Source organism: Oryzias latipes, chromosome 13 (genome assembly GCF_002234675.1).
Source record: "Oryzias latipes chromosome 13, ASM223467v1".
NCBI classification, from domain to species: Eukaryota; Metazoa; Chordata; class Actinopteri; order Beloniformes; family Adrianichthyidae; genus Oryzias; species Oryzias latipes.
The window spans coordinates 8,735,604-8,755,419 of NC_019871.2; the positions used below are offsets into that span (position 1 = coordinate 8,735,604).

Below are 19,816 nucleotides of genomic sequence, written 5' to 3' on the forward strand. Positions count from 1 at the left end.
GGTTGCTGATTCAAATAGTCGATATTGGTTCATTTTGAACAATCCGATTTACTGACCTAAAATCAATCCAGGGAGACTTTAGCAAAAAGATTCAACCAATGTGACTCAGAGATACAGTGCAGGTGAAGTTTTTCTGATTCCTTGTATTTCTTGCAAGATGATCTAGTGTAAATTAAATATGTGAACAAACAAGTAAACAATTGATGTGAAATCTATTCACATTTCAGTTTCATAAAGTTCAGCCCACTGTTGTTTTTCCATATAAAAACAATACAGAACAGTATTAGAACATTCTACTACACTGGTCACGTATTTGCAGAGTTCAAAGTGTTTCCACACATCTGACTTTAAAGATGGATTGATCATTTTTTTGCTGATATTCCATGTGTTGTCTGCTGTGATTGGTCATTTTTACTTTATAGTAAAATAAACCTACCGTGCTTCAGTTCAAATGGTATTTTCCAAAATTTAATTTTGAAACTATTTTTTAAGGGTTTAGGGTTTGCCTCAGACTGACCGATCTGGTAGTTTCACAGGAATATAAATCGACTCATCAATTAAGTTGATTAATCGCATCAAACCTCTAATAATTATTCATTTAGCGCCTCACTTTGGGCAAAATTCAACTCCGACCTATGACACTGGTACTTGTTTGGAACATTCCACTTGTTTATCTTGTTTAAGGAGGCAGTTCAAGACATTTTGAAGTCTCAGGTTTGACCCTGATGTTCTTAAAACCAACATATCCACCGCGACAGCACCCATTCTATTTGTAAATACATGTTTGATAAACTGTAGCCGTGTATGGTCCTTCAAAATGGAAGTATTTTTAGAGGATAATGGTGACAATCACTCGTTTTCAGCTTTTGGTAGAAATCAAGACTGGGTCTTTCAGCTGACCTGCTGTCATTGTAGTCTTTAAGGGCCCCTCATTACTCCATGTGTGGGAGAGTCCCACTCTGAGTTTAATGTGTTCCCTACAAACGGCTAACAATTCTGAGGTGAGAAAGACGATGCCTGCTTCTGAAATTGCTCGCCTTCAAATGCCTGAGGATACGTTTTTATGAAGCACACACACAAACCTACTACACTGTTAGGTGTGTGCGCATTGAGCATTGCAATGCTGCTAACATTTGAGCGGAGCTTTACAATGTGTTTTTCATGGTCTGTAATGAGGTTCCTTTTGTTAACTATTCATATTCGCACTGGCTGACAGTAATATAAGCCTCTTATTATCCTCCCTTTTTCTAATAGTCTTTGTCACTGTTACTGTCACCTCCGGTTTTTACGAGAAGGAAGTACACGAGCAAAAATTACATTTTTAGGATGGCAAAAGTCCAAATGAAAAATGTTTTATTCTCATTCTAATGCTTGAAGCCTTGGAATGATTTCCAATAATGGTCAGCAAATTACTAAGCTTGACAATTAATTATCTGAGAGCGAGAAAATAGAGAAATGAAAAAGGGGAGCTGATGTTCATGGGACCTCTTTTTGCCGCAGACCACAGTGTAATGTTTCTTCAGGAAGTATGTCCATGAATTAAAGATTTTTCCCTCAGTGCTTGTGAGGTTAAAGTCACTCAGTGAAACCAAATGATTTAAGCAATGAAAAAAAACAAAAAAGACTGTTGAGGTTAGAATAAAATAAGGCTTTTATCTAAACCACCTAACCAACAATGCCTTCAAATAAATTACTTTTGGAAATATTTTTTTAATTTTTAACCATCAACATGCTTTAAAACTCTGAAATTTCACAAATATTGGTCTTCCATACTTCCATCGTAGTCCCAGTTGATCTTTAGGCACCTCATAGGTGATGATTAAATGGAAGTGAATAGAAAAACATCACAGACAAAAAAAAAAAGGGCAACACAACGGACAACATTAGTCGCAATTCTTTGACAAAAAATGTCCCAGATAAAAAGACTCAAATTGGACATGTGATATAAATAAATACAACTTATATTTGCTTTTTAACATCTTAGTGTGGTGCAGTCAGGAAAAACCCCGTCTTGTTTCATTTCATTATCAGTTAGACGAAATACAATTAAAAAAAAAAATTTATATTTGTAAATATGAACACAGAATTACACACTTTAATCATCATAACTCTGTCTTTGTGGTCCTGTCAAGTTCATGTGATGACTTTTCCGTGGCGTTGTCCCTCAGCCACTTGTTAAAAACAGCGACAGGATTGATGTTCCAGTGTTTATGGAAAGAGATGGGGACCTGGTGGGCTAAGAGGTCAGTGGGATAGTCTTCTGGGCGCGCCTGGAAAAAAAATAGAGATTATTGAATTCAATTAGGAATTTGCACACCCTTTTTATTCCCACACCTGTTGCATGAGTGAACATAAACTCTCCCTCACTTAAACATATGGCAGGAGCAGATGGTTCTTGCCATGATTTTCAAAACCACAAAATGAAAGAGAGTTTATTTTATCAGATATAATTGAAACCAAGAGCCGTGTGAGCAAGAATATCCCAGTTGCATATTATTAAGCCAACCTTCCAGAAAGGAGACTTGGAAGAAGACAAGGTTTATGGATTTTGTAGAGGATATTAGGGTAATTGGTATAACCAGAGAATAGGGCTAGATGGAGTCAATAAGATTTGCTGTGGTAACCCCTAAAGGGGGGCCAAAGGGTGAAGAAGATGCAGTGGGGCAAAAAAAAAAAAAAAAAAAAGTCTTTGGGCAAGACCCAAAGGTGTCAGTTGCCAATTCTGCAAGTTGTTCCATTTAAAAAGATGGGAGATGTATGTTATGTTCAAAATCTACACTTGAATCAGATAAGGATGATTGTTTGGTGTGAAGAGATCAACTGGCGGGGTAATTCTTAGAAAATTAAATAAATACAAAATCGCTGACAATCTCCCTCCATCTGGGTCTTCATGAAAGATTTTACCTCATGGGGTGCAAATGATCTTAAGAGTGGTGAGGAAACAGCCTAAAACTACACAGGGGAACTGGTCAATGATCTAAAGAGGGCTGGGACCACAGTAACAAAGGTCATTATGGGTTCAAGTTCTGCAGAGCCCCAAATGTCCTCCTGTTTAAGTCAGCACATGTACAGGCCTATCTAAAGTTTTGTAGAGACCATCCGGATGATCCAGAGGCGGATTGGAAGAATGTAATGTGGTCAGATTAGAGAAAAGGTAACTCTTTGATGTAAATGGCACTGGTGCTTTGAGAATACTGAGTAAATAACACTATATGTGCCGTACTGGCATGGGGGGGGGGGTGGAATCATGCTTTGGGGCTGCTTTTCTGGAAAGGGCACAGAATTAATTGATACAAATTCAGAAAAGGGATAAATTCATGGTGAGATTTTGGGCAGAAAACTGTCCATCAGTGACTGAGGAGGAAAAGTAGCTGAATCTCACATCGTGACACTGATCCCAAACACATCACCCAAGCAACAAATGAGTTTGTACGTAAAAAAGCTTTTCAAGGTTCTGGGGTGGCCTAGCCAGCCTTTGCACCTCAACCCAATAGACAATCTGTGGAGAGAGTTTAAAATCTGTCACAGCCCCAAAACATCACAGCTCTTGAGGAGATCTGCATGGAAGAATGGACCAAAATAGCAGCTAAAGCAACCTGGTGATGACCTATGGGAAGCAGCTGATCTTTGTCATTGACCAGGGTTAGATTACCAAGTATTGAGGTGAGATTTTGTTCTTTTCTGCACCATTATGCAAATAAATTATTTTTTAAAAATTACAATGGGATTTCTTGGGTTCTTAGTTTTACATTGTCTCTCTAACAGTTAATGTCCATCTTTGATGAACATTACAGACCATACTCATCTTTTTAAGTGGAACAACTTATAGAACCGGTGATTGCCAAACCTTTTTTTTCCCCAAACTTATTTGTATTTTGTTGCCTATTATTACACGCATATGTATTTACCTGTTCCTGATATAGAATTTGCAGCAAACTTTATAGAGATTTGAATAATGACAACTGTCATCAAGTTCAAAAGCTTTTTCTATCCATGCGTAGTTTCCTTGCAGGTAAAATTCCAATTTATTAATTCTCCTTTAGGTAAAATCAAGTAGGCTGAACCAATATGAAAGTGTGATCTCAGGGAAATCAGTCCCTTGGGAAAGATTTCATGAAGTATTATAAAAAAAAAAAAAAACAACTTCCGTCGCAGTCTTTGCATTTTCACAAAGTAGTGCATTGACATTGTAAACAGACAATGCCTCACACACTGAGGAAACCCCACCTGAGGGGGAATATAAGACTCAAAGCTGATGTTATAATGTAATGAAAAATACACAAACATTTACAGAAACACAACTTTTTTCTTCCTCTTATAAAATCAGCCCCTATATGATTATTACATTGCCCATTTCAGAGTCTGCCTGTGGGATGTTGCTATCAAAACTAGAAACTTTTCATTTCTTTTTTATATGCAACATCTTAAGGTTCTTAAATTGTTTTCTAATCTCATCACACCAAAACAATGGTAATTAACGATTTTGCTTTTTAAGTAAATGTTGTCCTTTTTTTCTGAAGAAATACCTATTTTTCCTGAAGACAGACGGACTTGTCCGGAATCTGCTAGAGATCTGGCTTGAGAAATTGCTCCCTAAATTGTTCTGATGCATCAGGAAGGCCCTAGATCCTTAAAAGACAGCCTGCCTTTGTCACTTTTAAAGTGTCATTTGTTGAAAAAAATATTAGACGTTAGCTCGAAGTTGGCAAAGATATGACGGAGGAGGTCCTTTAAGAGATTTAGTTCAAGTAACAGAAACCCGTGCGGACGTGCAGAGCGTTTGAACAACATACCCTCCACTTCCAACTATCACTATGATTGATGTTTCAATCTAAGTCTGAAAAACCTGCAGTATGATCTGCCCGTTTTCTCCCACAGTGTATTCTTAAGACGTTATTGATCTCAAACCCTGAGAGCAACTTTTCCCCAAAAAGATAAAAGTTCAGTTTATTTTTGTCAAGGTTGTATTTTTTTTCCATATCTGCACAAACCCCGATTTTTTTAGTAGGAGGAAAACAGAATGATTTGCGAGAGTATTTATACAACCTGGTGGAAGAGGGGACTGTGTGTGACGGGAAGCCCGAGAGCATTGAAGCACATCCCAAGCACCATATCATCCGGCGCGTCATTGCTGTAGCACTTGCAGCCGCTGTCGAGGAGTCGGACCACAGCCTCTCTGCTGAACACCATGCTGCAGCAACACAAACAGAGCCGCTGAGCTGCACTCCACATCAAATGCTGGGGGAGAACCAGAAAATATAATAAAGCCGTACATCTTCCAGCAGTCACCGTAGGGTCACAGTGAATTTTATTTATTCAGCGTGAGAGCAGCAGGGTGGAGTTAAAGTGCAGATTGTGCTGACACCTCATTGAAATAAGAAACTGTAACAGTTTCAGATAAAAAAAGATTTAAAAAGATACCTCAGTGCTGGTGCCAACCGTTTTCTCAAAAATGTCAGGTCGGAGAAACTGGCAGCTGTAGAGTTGCAAAGTGTCAAGGAAAATTTAAACTCCTGAAATGAGTTTTCTCATAAAGTTCACTTACAGCGGAGTGAGATTTTCTTTGTGTTCGAACCTTTGCAGCACATGAAATGTGTTCTATGAAAATATTTAAATAAAAGACTTGTTTGTATGAATAAATAAAAGCAAATTAAAACGTGCAAATAATGTAATTGCAGTCAAAAATCAAAAGATTAAAAAACACAGTTTTAAATTATTTTAAACTTCAAAATCCTAACTTTTAACACAAGATGTTTCTTCTAGCCCTTGTGCTATCCTATGGGGTCCAGATGACCCGATCCTTACATTGACGAGTTATCCCTACTATGACAAAGGTGGATAAAGGGGGAGAGGATTTCATGTAATCCATGGACACCAGTGAAGATCACAAATCATTGAAGAAAAAAGGTTCAGCAACCCACCCAAAAAATAAGTTTTATTTTGAAATATTTGTCCATGAATGATATCAAAAGATGTAAAGCAATGAAGTTGCTCTCAAATTTCACATTAAACTTAGTGCACATTGTGTTTTTTAAATGTAATGTCTTGGAGTCCCATTCCTATCATCTTTTGATCTATTCTTAAAGTGTTCCCAGTTGTCTTTAAACTATGAGTATGCTGATTTTAGCCAAAAACAAAAAATCTGTGGCAGTTTCTAGGACATATTTTCTGCAGAGCGGCACCAGTTTATTATTACTCACCTCTAAATAGGCAGGACTGTTGGTGCGGAGTAAGCCTTCCTTCATTTCCTGTGATCCCTTCGTTAACGCTCTCTCCTGCTAGCTTACAGCCCCCCACAACCCCAACCCAACATCACCAGTGCAACAAAAATGGCTTTAATGGAGCTTTCCAGGAATATAGTTTTGAGCCAGATTCCGGCTCAGATGAGGAAAACAAAGACGTACATGGATCCATTTGTCTACAAGTGGATGCATCAGAATGGAACTGAGCTGGTTTTTTCGAAGGACATTTTTTTCATGTCATTTAATCTTAATTTATTCTTTACATATGTCCTCTGTAATGAGAATAATGCAACAAGAACATATTAAAAACACGATTTTCATTGGAGTGGGTCTTTAAAAACATGTTTTTCAAAATTAATTTTACAAACAGCCATAGAAATAAAACTTTTTTACCTAATACTTTTTGATCAAAAAACCAAAGTATCAAATTGATAACTACATAAAGGCACAGCTAATTTCAAGTCTGAATCAGAAACCTCAATGCAACAGATATCCTTCTTTCTTTTCTAAGAAAAAAAGGAGCACTGAGATCATGTTTGTATTTGCTTTTATAACTAAACGCAAAGAGGCTACCTGTAAATAAAAGATAACAGGTTTTTTATTGCAAGCTTTACAGTTGCTCAGCTGCCTCTGCATCTCCAGCACTGTGACCACTGAAGCACCTGAGCTGTGAAACTCACCCTCCACCTCCTGTGATGTAGCTGTAACCGCCTTGGCTTAAGCCGTAGCCGTACCTCTCTCCTAGAGAGACTGGCTCTGAGGGGTCGTAACAGCTCAGCAATGCCTGAAGCCTGGGTAGGCTGCAAAAAAAAAAAAAGGCACCACTGAGACTCATTACAGATGCTCATTATCATCATGCACAAATACCAGCCTAAACATCTGTGAAAGTGTCCATTTAGAGGCAAAAATAACTGCTCTCCCTATGGCTCTACATGAGGTGTTCCACACCAAGGCACAACTTCACAGAAAGCACAGCAATCTGGAGGTGATGTCACATTCTGAGCTCTGAAGATGTTTGACAGGAAGGTAATATCTCTGGAACGTCCAAAGTGAATATTGAAGAGTTTTTCTCTTTGACTGTGCGAACCCTCTCAAGGTTAGGCGAGAGGATCTGATTGAAGATTTCTGAATAATTGTCAGTCAAACTTAAGGGTGAATGAAGGGCATTTTAGTTCTAACTCAGAGCAGGAAAAGTGTAGGCAAGCATTTACCTGATGAGTGTGTCATCGTCCACAACAAGAAGCCACTTAGTGTTTGGAACATGGCTGCTTAAAAATCTTTGAAGGATTGCAAATGTTTTCCCACAGTGGCCTGCAAATAGAAAACAGCCATCAATAACACACTTTGACGAGTAAATCACATATTGACCGTGTGCTTTGTTCCACTTTACAAGGACAAATGAGCCCTTTAGGGAAAAAACAAACTTAGTGCAGCAGCTGTGTCCCATTCAGCCGTAGGGGGGGTTTTGAAATTTCTTCTCCGGGATCAATTTACAAATGGTTGGCACTTCCGTGAAGAACCGTTTGAAAATATGAGTCCCTGATTGGTTAAAGTTAAACCTGGTTTAATTTTCAACATGTGTTCAATGGCCCCACGTCTTGAGGCCAGAGCCCAAAAACAGTTGAAGAAACTTGCACAGTGATGAGTAGAGTTTTGAACATGGAATCCTGAAATGTGAACATACCTACATACTGTATCCACCCATGGGGCAGTTGTGACTTAAGCCTTACATATAAAACAGGCAAAAAATTAAATTCCTTCATTAAGAGACAAGGGAAGACGTCTCATGTGTTGCTTGTGGTTTAGAGCAATTATGAAAGTTGCAGTTTTTCTCAATGACACTTCCAAAGCACACACTAGCGTCTTCAGATATCAAACAGGTTTAAAGGAGCTTAACCTTTCTTTTTTCTTTTTTAAAATATTAATATTCCTCTGTTGCACTGCATCCAGTCAAATCTTTCTACGTTGGCCTTTTCAACCCCAAAAATGTGCCCTTTTGTGTGTGCAAACAGTAGGAAAGCTGCTCCCAATTTCCTGAAATACCACAGTAACAAAGCAGGTGAGTTTGCTATGACGAAGATCAAACTTTCACGTTGGCATGTTTGAAAGGACTGCCAGATGGAACAAAATGATCTGCCAACTGTTGAAAACAAACTGGGATGCGCTAGCAAACAACGCATACCTGGAAGCCCCAGGAAGTACACCCGTCAGAATCTAAATACCTACAGACCATTAAGGCCAAGAGCTGAGGCATGCAAATCCCTGGTGGCACCCATCACAGAGAAACTGCTGCTTTATTTATAAGGCACCCAAGGTGTTTTTTGCTTTGTATCTGACTATGGAATAAGAAAGGACACCTTGAACTGTTGACAGGAATAAAATCCAAAACCACACTTTTAAAAAACAAACGTACAGGCGAGGCAAGATCCCTTACTTCTGCTAGGAGGTGATGCTGCCTCAGAACCTGGGAAGAAGCAGCAGCTTCTTTCTTTCATATAAGATCAGATACCCCAACACCAAAATAAAAAATACAGTACCTTACTACTACTACTACACAAAGATATGCTTCTTTACCACTCAGTGGAGCCTTGAATTTCTGCGTCTACACACACTTGAGGTAAAAACAACACATTTAAGGCATAAATACTTCAGAGTTACCGTACATTTTTCTGCTATTTTCCAGAGTCAGAGTCTTGCATCAAATCTTCCTTTACTTTTTCAAATCTTTATACATTTTCACCAATGCTTTTTTTATAAAAAAAACACAACAAATGGTTCTACTTGTGATGTTCCCCTCACAAGCGACATTAGGACTTTTTTTTTTTTTCCTGCATTGGACTTTGGAGAATACTTACTTCTGCTTGTGTGGTTTCCCCAATACATTATTTATTTTGTTTAGTGCACTTATAGAAACACGCAAATCAGCAAGTGTGGTGGATGAAGAGTATAAACTATTGATTCCCAAAAGATCTCGCTTTTTGGCAAGGATTATACTGTCCTTGCAGTTCTGGGAAACATGTAAAAATTATTAAAACCATTAATAAAAGATCACACTTGGGGAAGTTGAACTTTATTTTACCAACTCACTAAATTTGGGACAAGTTTGTATTGAAGGATATTTTATAGAGAATCTTCACAGCATTGCCAATCCTGTTCCCGATCCTAATTTTAGGTTTTCTTAATTAAGCACAGAAATAAATGTGCAAATCTCATCTACTGTATGTGTTCCTGACTGCTTAATCTATGTGGAGCTCTGTTTGACTGACAGTAGGCTCTGACAGTAGCTTTAGAATCTGGCTGTTTACCAAACCAGACCTTGATGATTTTGTGGATCGTTGCCAACACAAGACAGCTTCTCAAAAGCAAAAATCTGGCATGCACTACAAGACAAACAGAGTGAAGGAGACTGTTTCCTTGAGAAGAATGATTTGCCAGCTCTGACTTCAAAATGACATCAAATAGAAATTACGTATTGATTGAGAAAGCAATGTTGTTGTTGTTTTTTTGTCTTTTTTTAAGATTCTTGTCATGTGACTAATGGCTTCTACTTGTGGAAGAGGACAAGAATCCAAACATTTTAGCAAAATCTTACAATAAAGTGCATTTCAAAGTGAAGCTATTTAAAGGTAATGAACAAAGGGACGAAGATGGCCCCCTGTTGGAGGTGACTGCAGCTCCTGGAGTTCATTGTATGGAGACAAATACTGCACAAATTACAAAAAAAAAACAACCAAAACACCATGTACATCCTTATTCAGCACCGTAAAATCATAATCCTGCCAAAGCCTAAAGACAGATTAAAACATCCTGAATTACAATTATCTACTTAAGTTTTATGCTGTGAAATTCAAAAGGACATTCTTTAAAACGTTGTTTTAGGGAAAACAACAGCACATATGTCCATTATTCAGTCAGTCAGTCTTCACAGAGGCACTGCGGAAACCTAAAAAATAAAAAAAAATTCTATTTAAAAAAATACTGTTTCATCTGAAGCATTTTTTCCAATTCAGTTTACCAAATGTAACCTAAATTCAGAAGAAATATAAACAAACCCTTATTTTAACGTGATTTGTGTGCTGTATACGCAATATAAAAGTTATACGTCGGTGTTACATGTGACATACGTGGAACGGTCGTGGAAAGCCAAAAATGTACTTATGCATCTCCCAAAAATCACACACAACTGCGTAATAATATTTTACATAATAATTGCATATAAACTGCGTAATTCCCAACCAACCAAAAATGTTTAACAGCTCAAAACCAAATCACGTAAAGACCCGTCAGCCGAAACCCTTGACGGACATCTGTGCACATCGACAAATATCGAACAATTTGACTAAAATTCTATATGTGGAAAAGGAGGAAAATGTCCGTCGTGGCTGTGTGACACAGCCTTTAAATCGTATTAAAAAATGTAAAAATAATACAAAGAAGTTCTTGTACAAAAGGCTCACTGTTCCCAACAGGAAATGAAATTCTTCCTTACCCGTCTTCAGCAGTTTTGTGCTTTTTATTATTTCCAAGCAGTCATTCTCTGATAATACAATCACAATCAGGTGAAGAGATGTTTTATAATTTCTCCTGTGTTCAATGCCTTCTAAAAATCAATGAGTTTAAAGCAGGTTGCTTTCAGTTAAAGATGGCCTTGCTCCAAAACAGCTGCACATTAGAAATGCATTATGCTGCAGACTGGAGCTGTGGTGGCCCAGGGGACCATGCTGTCACCTCCTTTTTTACTCTGCTTACGTGAAGCCTCCAACTCTACACTGGTTGTATTTTTTTTTTTTTTTTAATGTGGACCCTTTCAGCGAGGCCAGCATATATTAGTGTAGTGATGTTTACTGTATGTATGTGTTTTTTCAGTACGGCAAGAAGAATACAAAGTGTCAGCAAGCAAAATACAAAGTAAGACAGTTTACATTATGCGTTTTGTGTGTGATTTCTATACCTCTCAACAGTGAGAAGGAGCAGACTTTAGACTTTTCACATCATTTCAATCCTATATTTTAACTAGATAATGGCTAAAATATAAAACCAAAAAGGGCATTAATGTTATAAAAACTGAATCTTTGTTCTGTAAAGGCGTGTGTAAGCTGTACTGCTATATGATAAATAATGTGCTAAATGCAACACAATGACTATCTCACACTAAAATGTGCATAGATAGCAGGATCTGCCTCTTTACTGGTGGTGTTAGTGCTATTTGTATTGCTATGTAATCCCAGTACCACCAAATAAATAGGTAGCACTTTTCAAAATAGCTAGACCTAATTTAGGAGAAATTGGGCCAATTTAAAGCTTACCTTCAGCTCTGTGGTCATTATTATCTTTGTAGTACATGATGGAACCAAATGTCAGCCTTTTTTATGAAAAATAGTTAAGCGGGCACGACAACAGAGATCAACAGTTGTTGAAATACTTACTTTTGAGTGCAACTTTAAAGGAAATTTAAGCTAAAATAAAAAAGCTTAACCTAAGCGTAATTGTCTTAGAAAAGTAACTAAGGTGCATAAAACGTAACTATATAGAGGTTTATATATGCTTTACATTAAAGTCAGAACAAAAACCCTATATTCCAGCACTGTGGGCTCACCTGTAGGGCAGCTTGCCTGAGGATGTGAGGTCTTCATCCACTTTTGAGGTTAAGAAGAAAAAGTCATCTTTTTAGCTTAGTTTTTACATTTCCTCATGTTTTCATTTAATTTTTATGGACTATTTGCTTTTGTAAAACATATATGTGTGTCTTTTTTTATATGATTACTATTTTTGATATCAATTTATTTATGTTAAACACTTTGAGGTGTTCTGAAGGAAGAAAAGTGCTTATTAAATAAACTGCACACTGCTCCAGTCACTTTGATATTGAAAGGGACTATAACCCAATAAGTTAAAGTTATCTAGAAACTTTCACAAAAACTGTCCAGTGTACTTTATTTCTGAAACATGGTTAAACTGAAGCAGCTGTACACCACTTCTCCCTTTCAATGGAGTATTAAGGCCATTATAAAATAAATAAATACATTAATGAGAATAAAGTAGTAAAATTATGAGAAAAAGTCTTAGAGGAAAACTGGAACACGATAGGTTATTGGTTGCTTTTTTGTTGTAGTTTGTTTTTTTAGTAAACAGACTTTTGCTTCATAAATGTAACATGTCATAAACGTTTATAATGTAATCTTGTGAATTCTCAACCTTTAACTTATAAAATTATAACTTAATTATTGTAAAATATTTACTCTTCTACTCAACTTTTTTTCTAATTTTCTCGCACGACTTTATCAGCATATTTTTTCATTTTATTTTATGGAGGTCCAGATACTCCATCGTACTCCCTTAATCATTAACTCCAAAGTTAGCATTTTTAAACTTTTCAATCTGACATTAAAGGTGGTGCTATAGCTGCTATATAAAGAAGACTGATGAATTTCAGTGTAAGCAGCAACTCTATGATTATTTTTACTAAGTGGCTTTGTTTTACACTAAAACAAAGACCAAAAAGTTCATTATTTACAGCCAGAGGGTCCCCATAATAATATTCAGAAGAAATTTTCTGTCATCTCTGCAAGATTTAATGCTTCAGCTGCAGCCTGGGAAGAATTATCTGGTCAAAATGTCATGATTTACTGATGTTAGTGCCAAAAACACTGGAGCGTATACATTTTTTTGGCAATAAACCCATTAGTCTGCTGTCTGAACATGCTGCCAACCAATTTGTTGAAAAAAAAAAGGTCTTAAAATGACGTTTTAGAAAAAAAGACTGTTCTCCATCCGGTAATGGATTTTTCCAAATCCTTCAAAACTGCAGTTTTTAAAACGTAAAAACAGCCCAGATCCTTCCATGTTTTACAATTAAAGGTCATTGGCAAATAGTTATTTTCAATAATAAAAAATGTGTTTTTATGCAACTGAACAACTTTTAAAGAATACTGAGACACCACTTGGTAGAAAAAAAAGAACAAGAATAAAAATCAAGAAAAACCTCAGCTTTATGTTGCTTGGTCTGATCTTGAAAAAAGATACAGAGGTTCAAAGTTATCAAGTCCAAACAAGATTCAAAGCATCTTACTCATGCCTTCATCTCCTTCAAGCAGGAGTACTGTAACAGTAGTCTGTCTGCTCTTCCAAAAAAGAAAATACTGCTAGAAAGTTCCTTTCTAAGTCTGCCCCCAGACTTTGAACCAGAACCATGGTATTGTATTACTATTGTTCTATTGTATTACTTCTGTTCTAAAGTGATCAGACAATGGCTAGAAGTTCAATATAAAGGTAATTTTAAAGTATTGCTTTTAGCTTATAAATTACTTAATAGCATGGGACCAAAAGACAATTAGCTGGTTGAACCTTAAAGTAGAACCAACAGGGTGAAGATAGTTTTACCTGTTCAACCACATAAAACATAATTACCTCAAATGGTCCATGGCATCATGTATATTTATTGTCTGTTTAGTTATTTAGATTATTTAACACATTATTATTTATATTAATTTATCTTTTTGATTTGATTTAAGCCCAGCGACAAACCAGTGACCTGTCCAGGGTTTTCCCCATCTTTGCCCAACAGTCGCCAGGACAGGCTCCAGCAACCCTGTGACCCCGAAAGGGATATATAGCAGGTTAAGAAAGTGGATGGATAGATTCAATTTAATTTACTTTTATGTCCCAGTCTTTTTCAAAACACTGAATTGCCTGTAGATTTGAAAGAAAAACTAAAGTTTGACATTTTACAAGAAGCACTGGTGAAGGTTTCTTTATGAGTGAGTTATCAAACTCATACGTTTGAGTCTCAATTCCCCAAGAAAAAGAAGCATTCTGAAAAAGTAGTGAAACATTCAATAGCTTAGCCACAACTGCCTATTTGGGTGGATATGGGCTGTCTGTAGGTAGTGGCCCACAGGAAATACCAAGGTCATAGAGCACTCAGTCAGTCCATAGAGCCATAATGTTCATGCATTTTTTTTCCATGGACATGATGCAGGTGCCAAGTAGCAGCGAACATGCAGATAAGGTAAGGGTAAAGGTAAGTTAGGGTAAAGAAGGAGACACACATTTTTCATTTTAATTATGCAGTGTGCAGTAAATTTGTTAGTGCTGTTTAAGTAAAAATTGTGTGCAGCTTGGCTGATAAAAACTAGAAAATTAGGCATAGTGTAGTTTGTGTGGGCATCCTTTTGGCCTCCCATGCAAGTAGCCTTTGGGCGTAAGAAGCCAGTACCTTAGTAATGACTATAGTGTGGCGTAAGGACACACCAACAGCGTCACTTGTATGCCATAAGGGCGTGCAATTTACATTATTCTTACAAATACGTCATGATACACTTACCTTAGCATGGAATTAGTACATTACATCTTCATTCAAGATTCATTTATTTTGGTCAAAATGCGTTTGGAGCATCCACAACAACAGTTACTCGACAGAGTGAGATTCCTTAAGGTTAGCCACACGATCTTCAAAGAGAACTGCAAGATACACCTGTGGTCCTCTTAAGATGCTGCCATTTCTGTACAGCCCCTCACGGGCCCAGTCAACCTAAAAACCTGCAGCACCCAAGGTCAACCCCCCGTAAGGATGCATGTGACTAAGGCCTAAAGAACATCATCGTAAACTCTCACAGAATATGATCTGCCTCTGTCAAAACGAGGTGTGTAGACATCATTAAGTTTGCATGACCACACAATCCAGACGTCTAACAGAGATTTTCGGATTAAAGGGGAATGCTTTTCGCCTGATGAGACTCTGCGCTGCAACACAGAGGTCCACACAGCCTAACGCTCAGCCAACAGCGGTCTGCATCGTTCACTACCTTGACAAAAAGAGGTTATGAGAGGCATGCTTGTTACAGGACTGAACTGCACACAGACAGAAGCTCGAGGTTCAGGGAGAACAAGGATCCCTCGAACTCCAACCTTGACCAACTCTGCAGGGGAATGATAATGGCTGTCTGCTATGGAGCATCCCATTGAGGTGCAACATATGAGATCTTTGGTGCTATTTTGTGCTGCTGGCTATCAGTCAGTAGAATAAGTCTGGCTCCTGTCTCGAGAAAGCCAAAACAACACAACAGTGAGGAGCCTTTTAATGCTTTACTCTTTAGAGTAAAGCTGACAGTATTGTTATAGTTTATAACAATCATATATTATGTAACACTTTAGAGAGAGCTCTCTTTGTTCTTTTGATGGATTATAGCAGATTTGGCTTTTTTGTGTAGACAAATACACTCAACTAAACAGTAATGTAAGCAGATTTATTTAAAAAGACAAACTAATTGCATTATAATTATGAATGCATAAAAGACAAAAACTAAAGTAACTGTTTTTCTTTTATTTGAAAAGTCTTGTCAGACTAATTTAGAGGTACTGGCTGGAAAAAAAGAAATCTTTCAATTCAATTCAATTTTATTTGTATAGCCCAAAATCACAACAACAGTCGTCTCGGCATGTCATGTCTTGACATGAATTGATAGGAGCTGTACTCAAAGTTTTGCCTAAAAGTAATGCCTCTATAAATGTGAAGAAAAGCTGCAAACTCATCCAGATATTTATAGGATTCATTTAAATGGTGCATTATTACGACGGAGTATTAGGGCCACCAAAAAAAAAAAAATTAGAGCCACCAAAAAAAAAAAAAAGTAAAATTACGAGATTTTATCTCGTAAATTTAGGAGATAAAAACTCGTAAATTTAGGAGATAAAAACTCGTAAATTTAGGAGAAAAAAAGTCGTAATTTTAGGAGATTACAGTGGAAGTGAGCATGCAGAGCAGCAGGTGAACGCCGTGCAGCAGCAGAGCAGACCGACTAAACTTTGTTGAACAGGTGAGCTGAATGTTTATTGATAACGTTCCAAATGTCTGGAAGGTCATTTGTTTGATTTACAATTCATTAAAGTTTTATTTATTGATGGTTGGTTTGCAGGATCTCTGCAGCCCGATGAAGCCGTCGTCGGTGTCCCTGCAGCTGTTCGCTTGAATCCTTTCTTCACCAAAGACAAGACTCTACGTTTGTGTGACGCTTCCGTCACACAAAAGGAGGAGCACTTTTTTTGGCATTTTCAACGTTCCAAAGCTAATATAAAACACTATTTTCATTCCTCTTTATTGTTTTATGCTGAAACGGGACATTTCATCTGCAGGAGGGGGCGTTTGTAACACTGTTTACTTCCGCATTGGTGTTGGGATGACAGGTTCATGACGTAATGAGACAAATGAACTTCAGAAAATGTGAATGAAAAGGAGAATAAAGCCTGCAGCGATTGTCTACACCCAAACGTGTCTCTGAGCTCCTTATTTTACATATTAAACTCCGCTTTACTGACACTGAACCCCGGAAAGACTGCTACACGGAAAATAATCTGATTTTGAGTCGCCAAAAGGTTCAGAATCTCTTTGTTTTAAACCTATAATAATCCGGAAATGAAGCTTCACAAAAGGCTCCACATACTTCATCTTCAAGCTAGGTTCCGATAAACGGACAACTTCGGTGTTTTTTCCTTAATCTACGACTTTTTTCTCGTAAATTTATGAGATTTTAAGTCGTAAATGTATGAGATAAAAAGTCGTAAATTTACGAGTTTTTATCTCCTAAATTTACGAGATAAAATCTCGTAATTTTACTTTTTTTTTTTTTTGGTGGCTCTAATTTTTTTTTTTTTTGGTGGCCCTAATACTCCGTCGTACATTATAACAAACAATTGTTGTGAAGCAAAGATTTTCAGCCATTCATCCATCCATTCTTTCCTTATCTGGTTCACAGCATTAATGGAAACAGGCCGGCTCTGCGTCCTTAACAACATCCCCCAGATTCTCCTTGGGGACCCTTTGGCTTTCAGACCAGAGAGGGAGGTATTTTAGAGAAACCTGATCCGCTTCAGGTCATCTTGATTCCTGTCTCAGGTTGAGAGCAATTCCAGCGGGAGTCCCTCTTCATTATCAGAAGCGGCCAATAGCTACACACAACCAAACACTTGCATAATCAGACGTTTCTGTTTTCAGCAGAAACATATGGAGGGGCTGCTAAAGTTTCTCAATCAAATATCCTGTGAAACATTTAGGAAATATGTCAAGAATTTGAAATGAGATCTTATGAATACTAAGTGGAAGACTTTTTGGATTTTTGAATTTCTGGAAAGAGGTTCAATGATAAATACTAGACTTCTCCACTCAACACACCTGTGAGACCAGTTCCTCTAAAACAGGACTAAAATGATACACCTAATTTTAGGGATCTGGTAATATAAAATAGAGAATGAGATGCTCCGTCTCCATTTTAGGAATATTGAATACGTGACAGAATTTGACTTGGTGATGTTTTTAAATTCGCTCCACAGATGGCTGCAAAATAGAGCTTAATGAGAGAAAAACAAGAAAAAAAGAAACATCTTAACTGAGCAGACAAAACTACAAAAGCTGAATTTGATAATACTAAAAGCCTCAAATGAAACTATAAATGACCGATATCCCTTTTTCTCTTCTAGGTGCTATAAAAGCTCCTTTGAAGACATCATTTTAACAGATTCCACGCAGACACTGCCTTCTGATTACCTTTTCAGGTCGTGCTGTGTTCAACCGTAGTTGACAAATTCTGCTTAAGCACATACAAATGTAGCTCAACCTGCAGTGCAACCCCAAGCCGGGCAACTTCATCTTATACCCAAAAATTGGGGTGATGGGGGCTGCAAAGCAGAGCACTCACCTCTTTCAGTGTTTGGCACTCCTAAATTAATTGTGGGTATGGAAGGATCCGCGTGGTCGCTGTAGTACTCTAACAAAACTGCATCCTTTTCCCAGGTCCTCTTTATCACTGGAACTAGAACAGATAAGCAAACGACCCTCATTTTGAGTACAATATACAGCTTGCTTTTGATTTCACCTGCTCTTTGTACAAACTATTAATCTGTAGACTTGAAATAATTAACTCGAGGATGCTGGGATGCAGGGCTTTTCTGTTTAACCCCATGGACTTCTATAGCTATTAACTCTTCTTGCTCTGCTACCTTCATTATAACATGTTCTTGTTTTATTTTCATGATAGTTTTTCGGTTGTGCGAATCATTCAAGTTATAAACTGACCAATCAGATGCCTCAATAAAAGTAGGTGGTCTCACATTGAACGTTCAGAACGTTTGACAGATACTCCCAAGCCCCCTTTCAAGTGGTAGGGGTGTGGACCTCCAACCAATCTCACTCCTGATTGGTGCTTGCCTCAGACCGGCTTGGACCAATCACTGCTTACTGACAATTTCTGGTTCCAACATGGTGGCATTCGTGTTGCAAAAGAAATATGACCAAATTGACTCACTCTGTCCAGTTTTCTTATGGTTGCATCACAATTTACTAACATCTAAAGCCCTAATATTTAATTATAAAGAAAAGAAATTCAAATGATTTAAAACCATAACTATGAAATTGTCCACATGATTAGAAGAGACAAAAATGAGCTGTATTCAGATTTAAATATAAAAAATACATTTATGGACAAAGAAAAATAAAACATTAGAAAATAATCTACAGATATGATTTTTCTCCCCACCAACATTTCAGGGCTATGTTTCGAAAATTAAACTTCACAAGAATGGTATGAGAGATTTTTAGGTTTATGTGTTCAATAGATATAATAAATAAGAATTCAATAGTTTCACTAAAATCCTAAATTGAAAATTAGGAGCTCTTTTAGAAAGAAATCTTGTATATGTTATTCAATATAAATATATTACTCACAATTCCATCTATCTGAAATTACAATCCAATAATGGAAGTGATATGTAACATTTCTTTTGAACAAAAAGTTTTTAAATGAAGCACACAATATCTCTATTTCCCTGCTATTACTGTCGAACTGGTTTTCTAACCCTTGTAAATCTTTCTTCACTTCAAACAAAAGGCTCACAGTTAAGAACCCAGCTAGAAAAAAAGCCAACATAGATTTGTTGCCCACTTTCAGCATCGGCTAATAATCGTAATTAATTCATGAAGTTGAGCAGCTGTTTACTTCCCTCTCATCCCTTCGACTCTAAATACATTTTTGTGGAAAAATGAGCTTCAAAAGATTTCATGGAGTGACTCACCTCTTTCATTGTGAAACTTTCTACACGTTTTCACAGCAACAAATATGTCTTCTTTCTGCACTGGCTCCCCCTGAGATGGAAAAAAAGGCAATTTAAGTAACTATTTTCATTCAAAATAATATACTTTGAACCAAACTTTAATTTTCGCATTAATAGTACCCCTTTAAGGTTCAGTTATCAGGAAAACAATCCCACTGATCAGATGAAAGAAAGCAGATTTAGTGAAGATAATTTAGAAGCAGACATGGATTTGAAGATTGTTTAAAAAACCCTCTCCAAAGAAAATCAATATATATATATATATATATATATATATATATATATATATATATATATATATATATATATATATATATATATATATATGAAGAAAAGTAGGCTTAAAATTACAGTTCTGAGTAAGTCTTTATTTAAGTCATAAATCATAAGCAAACAAATAAAAGGTGTTGGAAAAAGCTTGTAGCAGTGATAGAGAAGCTACAATTGACAGACAATAAGCTCTCTGTTCCGCT

At 37.0% G+C, this 19,816-nt stretch overlaps 1 protein-coding gene across 2 annotated transcripts in view; it reads right to left on the bottom strand.

The window, feature by feature from the left end:
* Window positions 1-1,313: 1,313 nt before the first annotated feature.
* The window catches only part of LOC101156344 (beta-1,3-glucosyltransferase), a 79,393-nt gene continuing 60,890 nt past the window's right edge, over window positions 1,314-19,816 (bottom strand). Inside the window, exons 10-17 of one of the 2 annotated variants that reach the window (XM_020708133.2) lie at window positions 19,305-19,374; window positions 17,933-18,046; window positions 7,454-7,553; window positions 6,923-7,042; window positions 5,546-5,598; window positions 5,422-5,476; window positions 5,047-5,191; window positions 1,314-2,270 (exon numbers count right to left, since the gene is read on the bottom strand). In XM_020708133.2, coding sequence (XP_020563792.1) covers window positions 2,103-2,270; window positions 5,047-5,191; window positions 5,422-5,476; window positions 5,546-5,598; window positions 6,923-7,042; window positions 7,454-7,553; window positions 17,933-18,046; window positions 19,305-19,374 — 825 coding nt within the window. In that variant the 3' untranslated portion in view covers window positions 1,314-2,102. The remainder of the gene's footprint in view (window positions 2,271-5,046; window positions 5,192-5,421; window positions 5,477-5,545; window positions 5,599-6,922; window positions 7,043-7,453; window positions 7,554-17,932; window positions 18,047-19,304; window positions 19,375-19,816) is intronic. The other variant, XM_004075301.4, reaches the window with a different exon arrangement.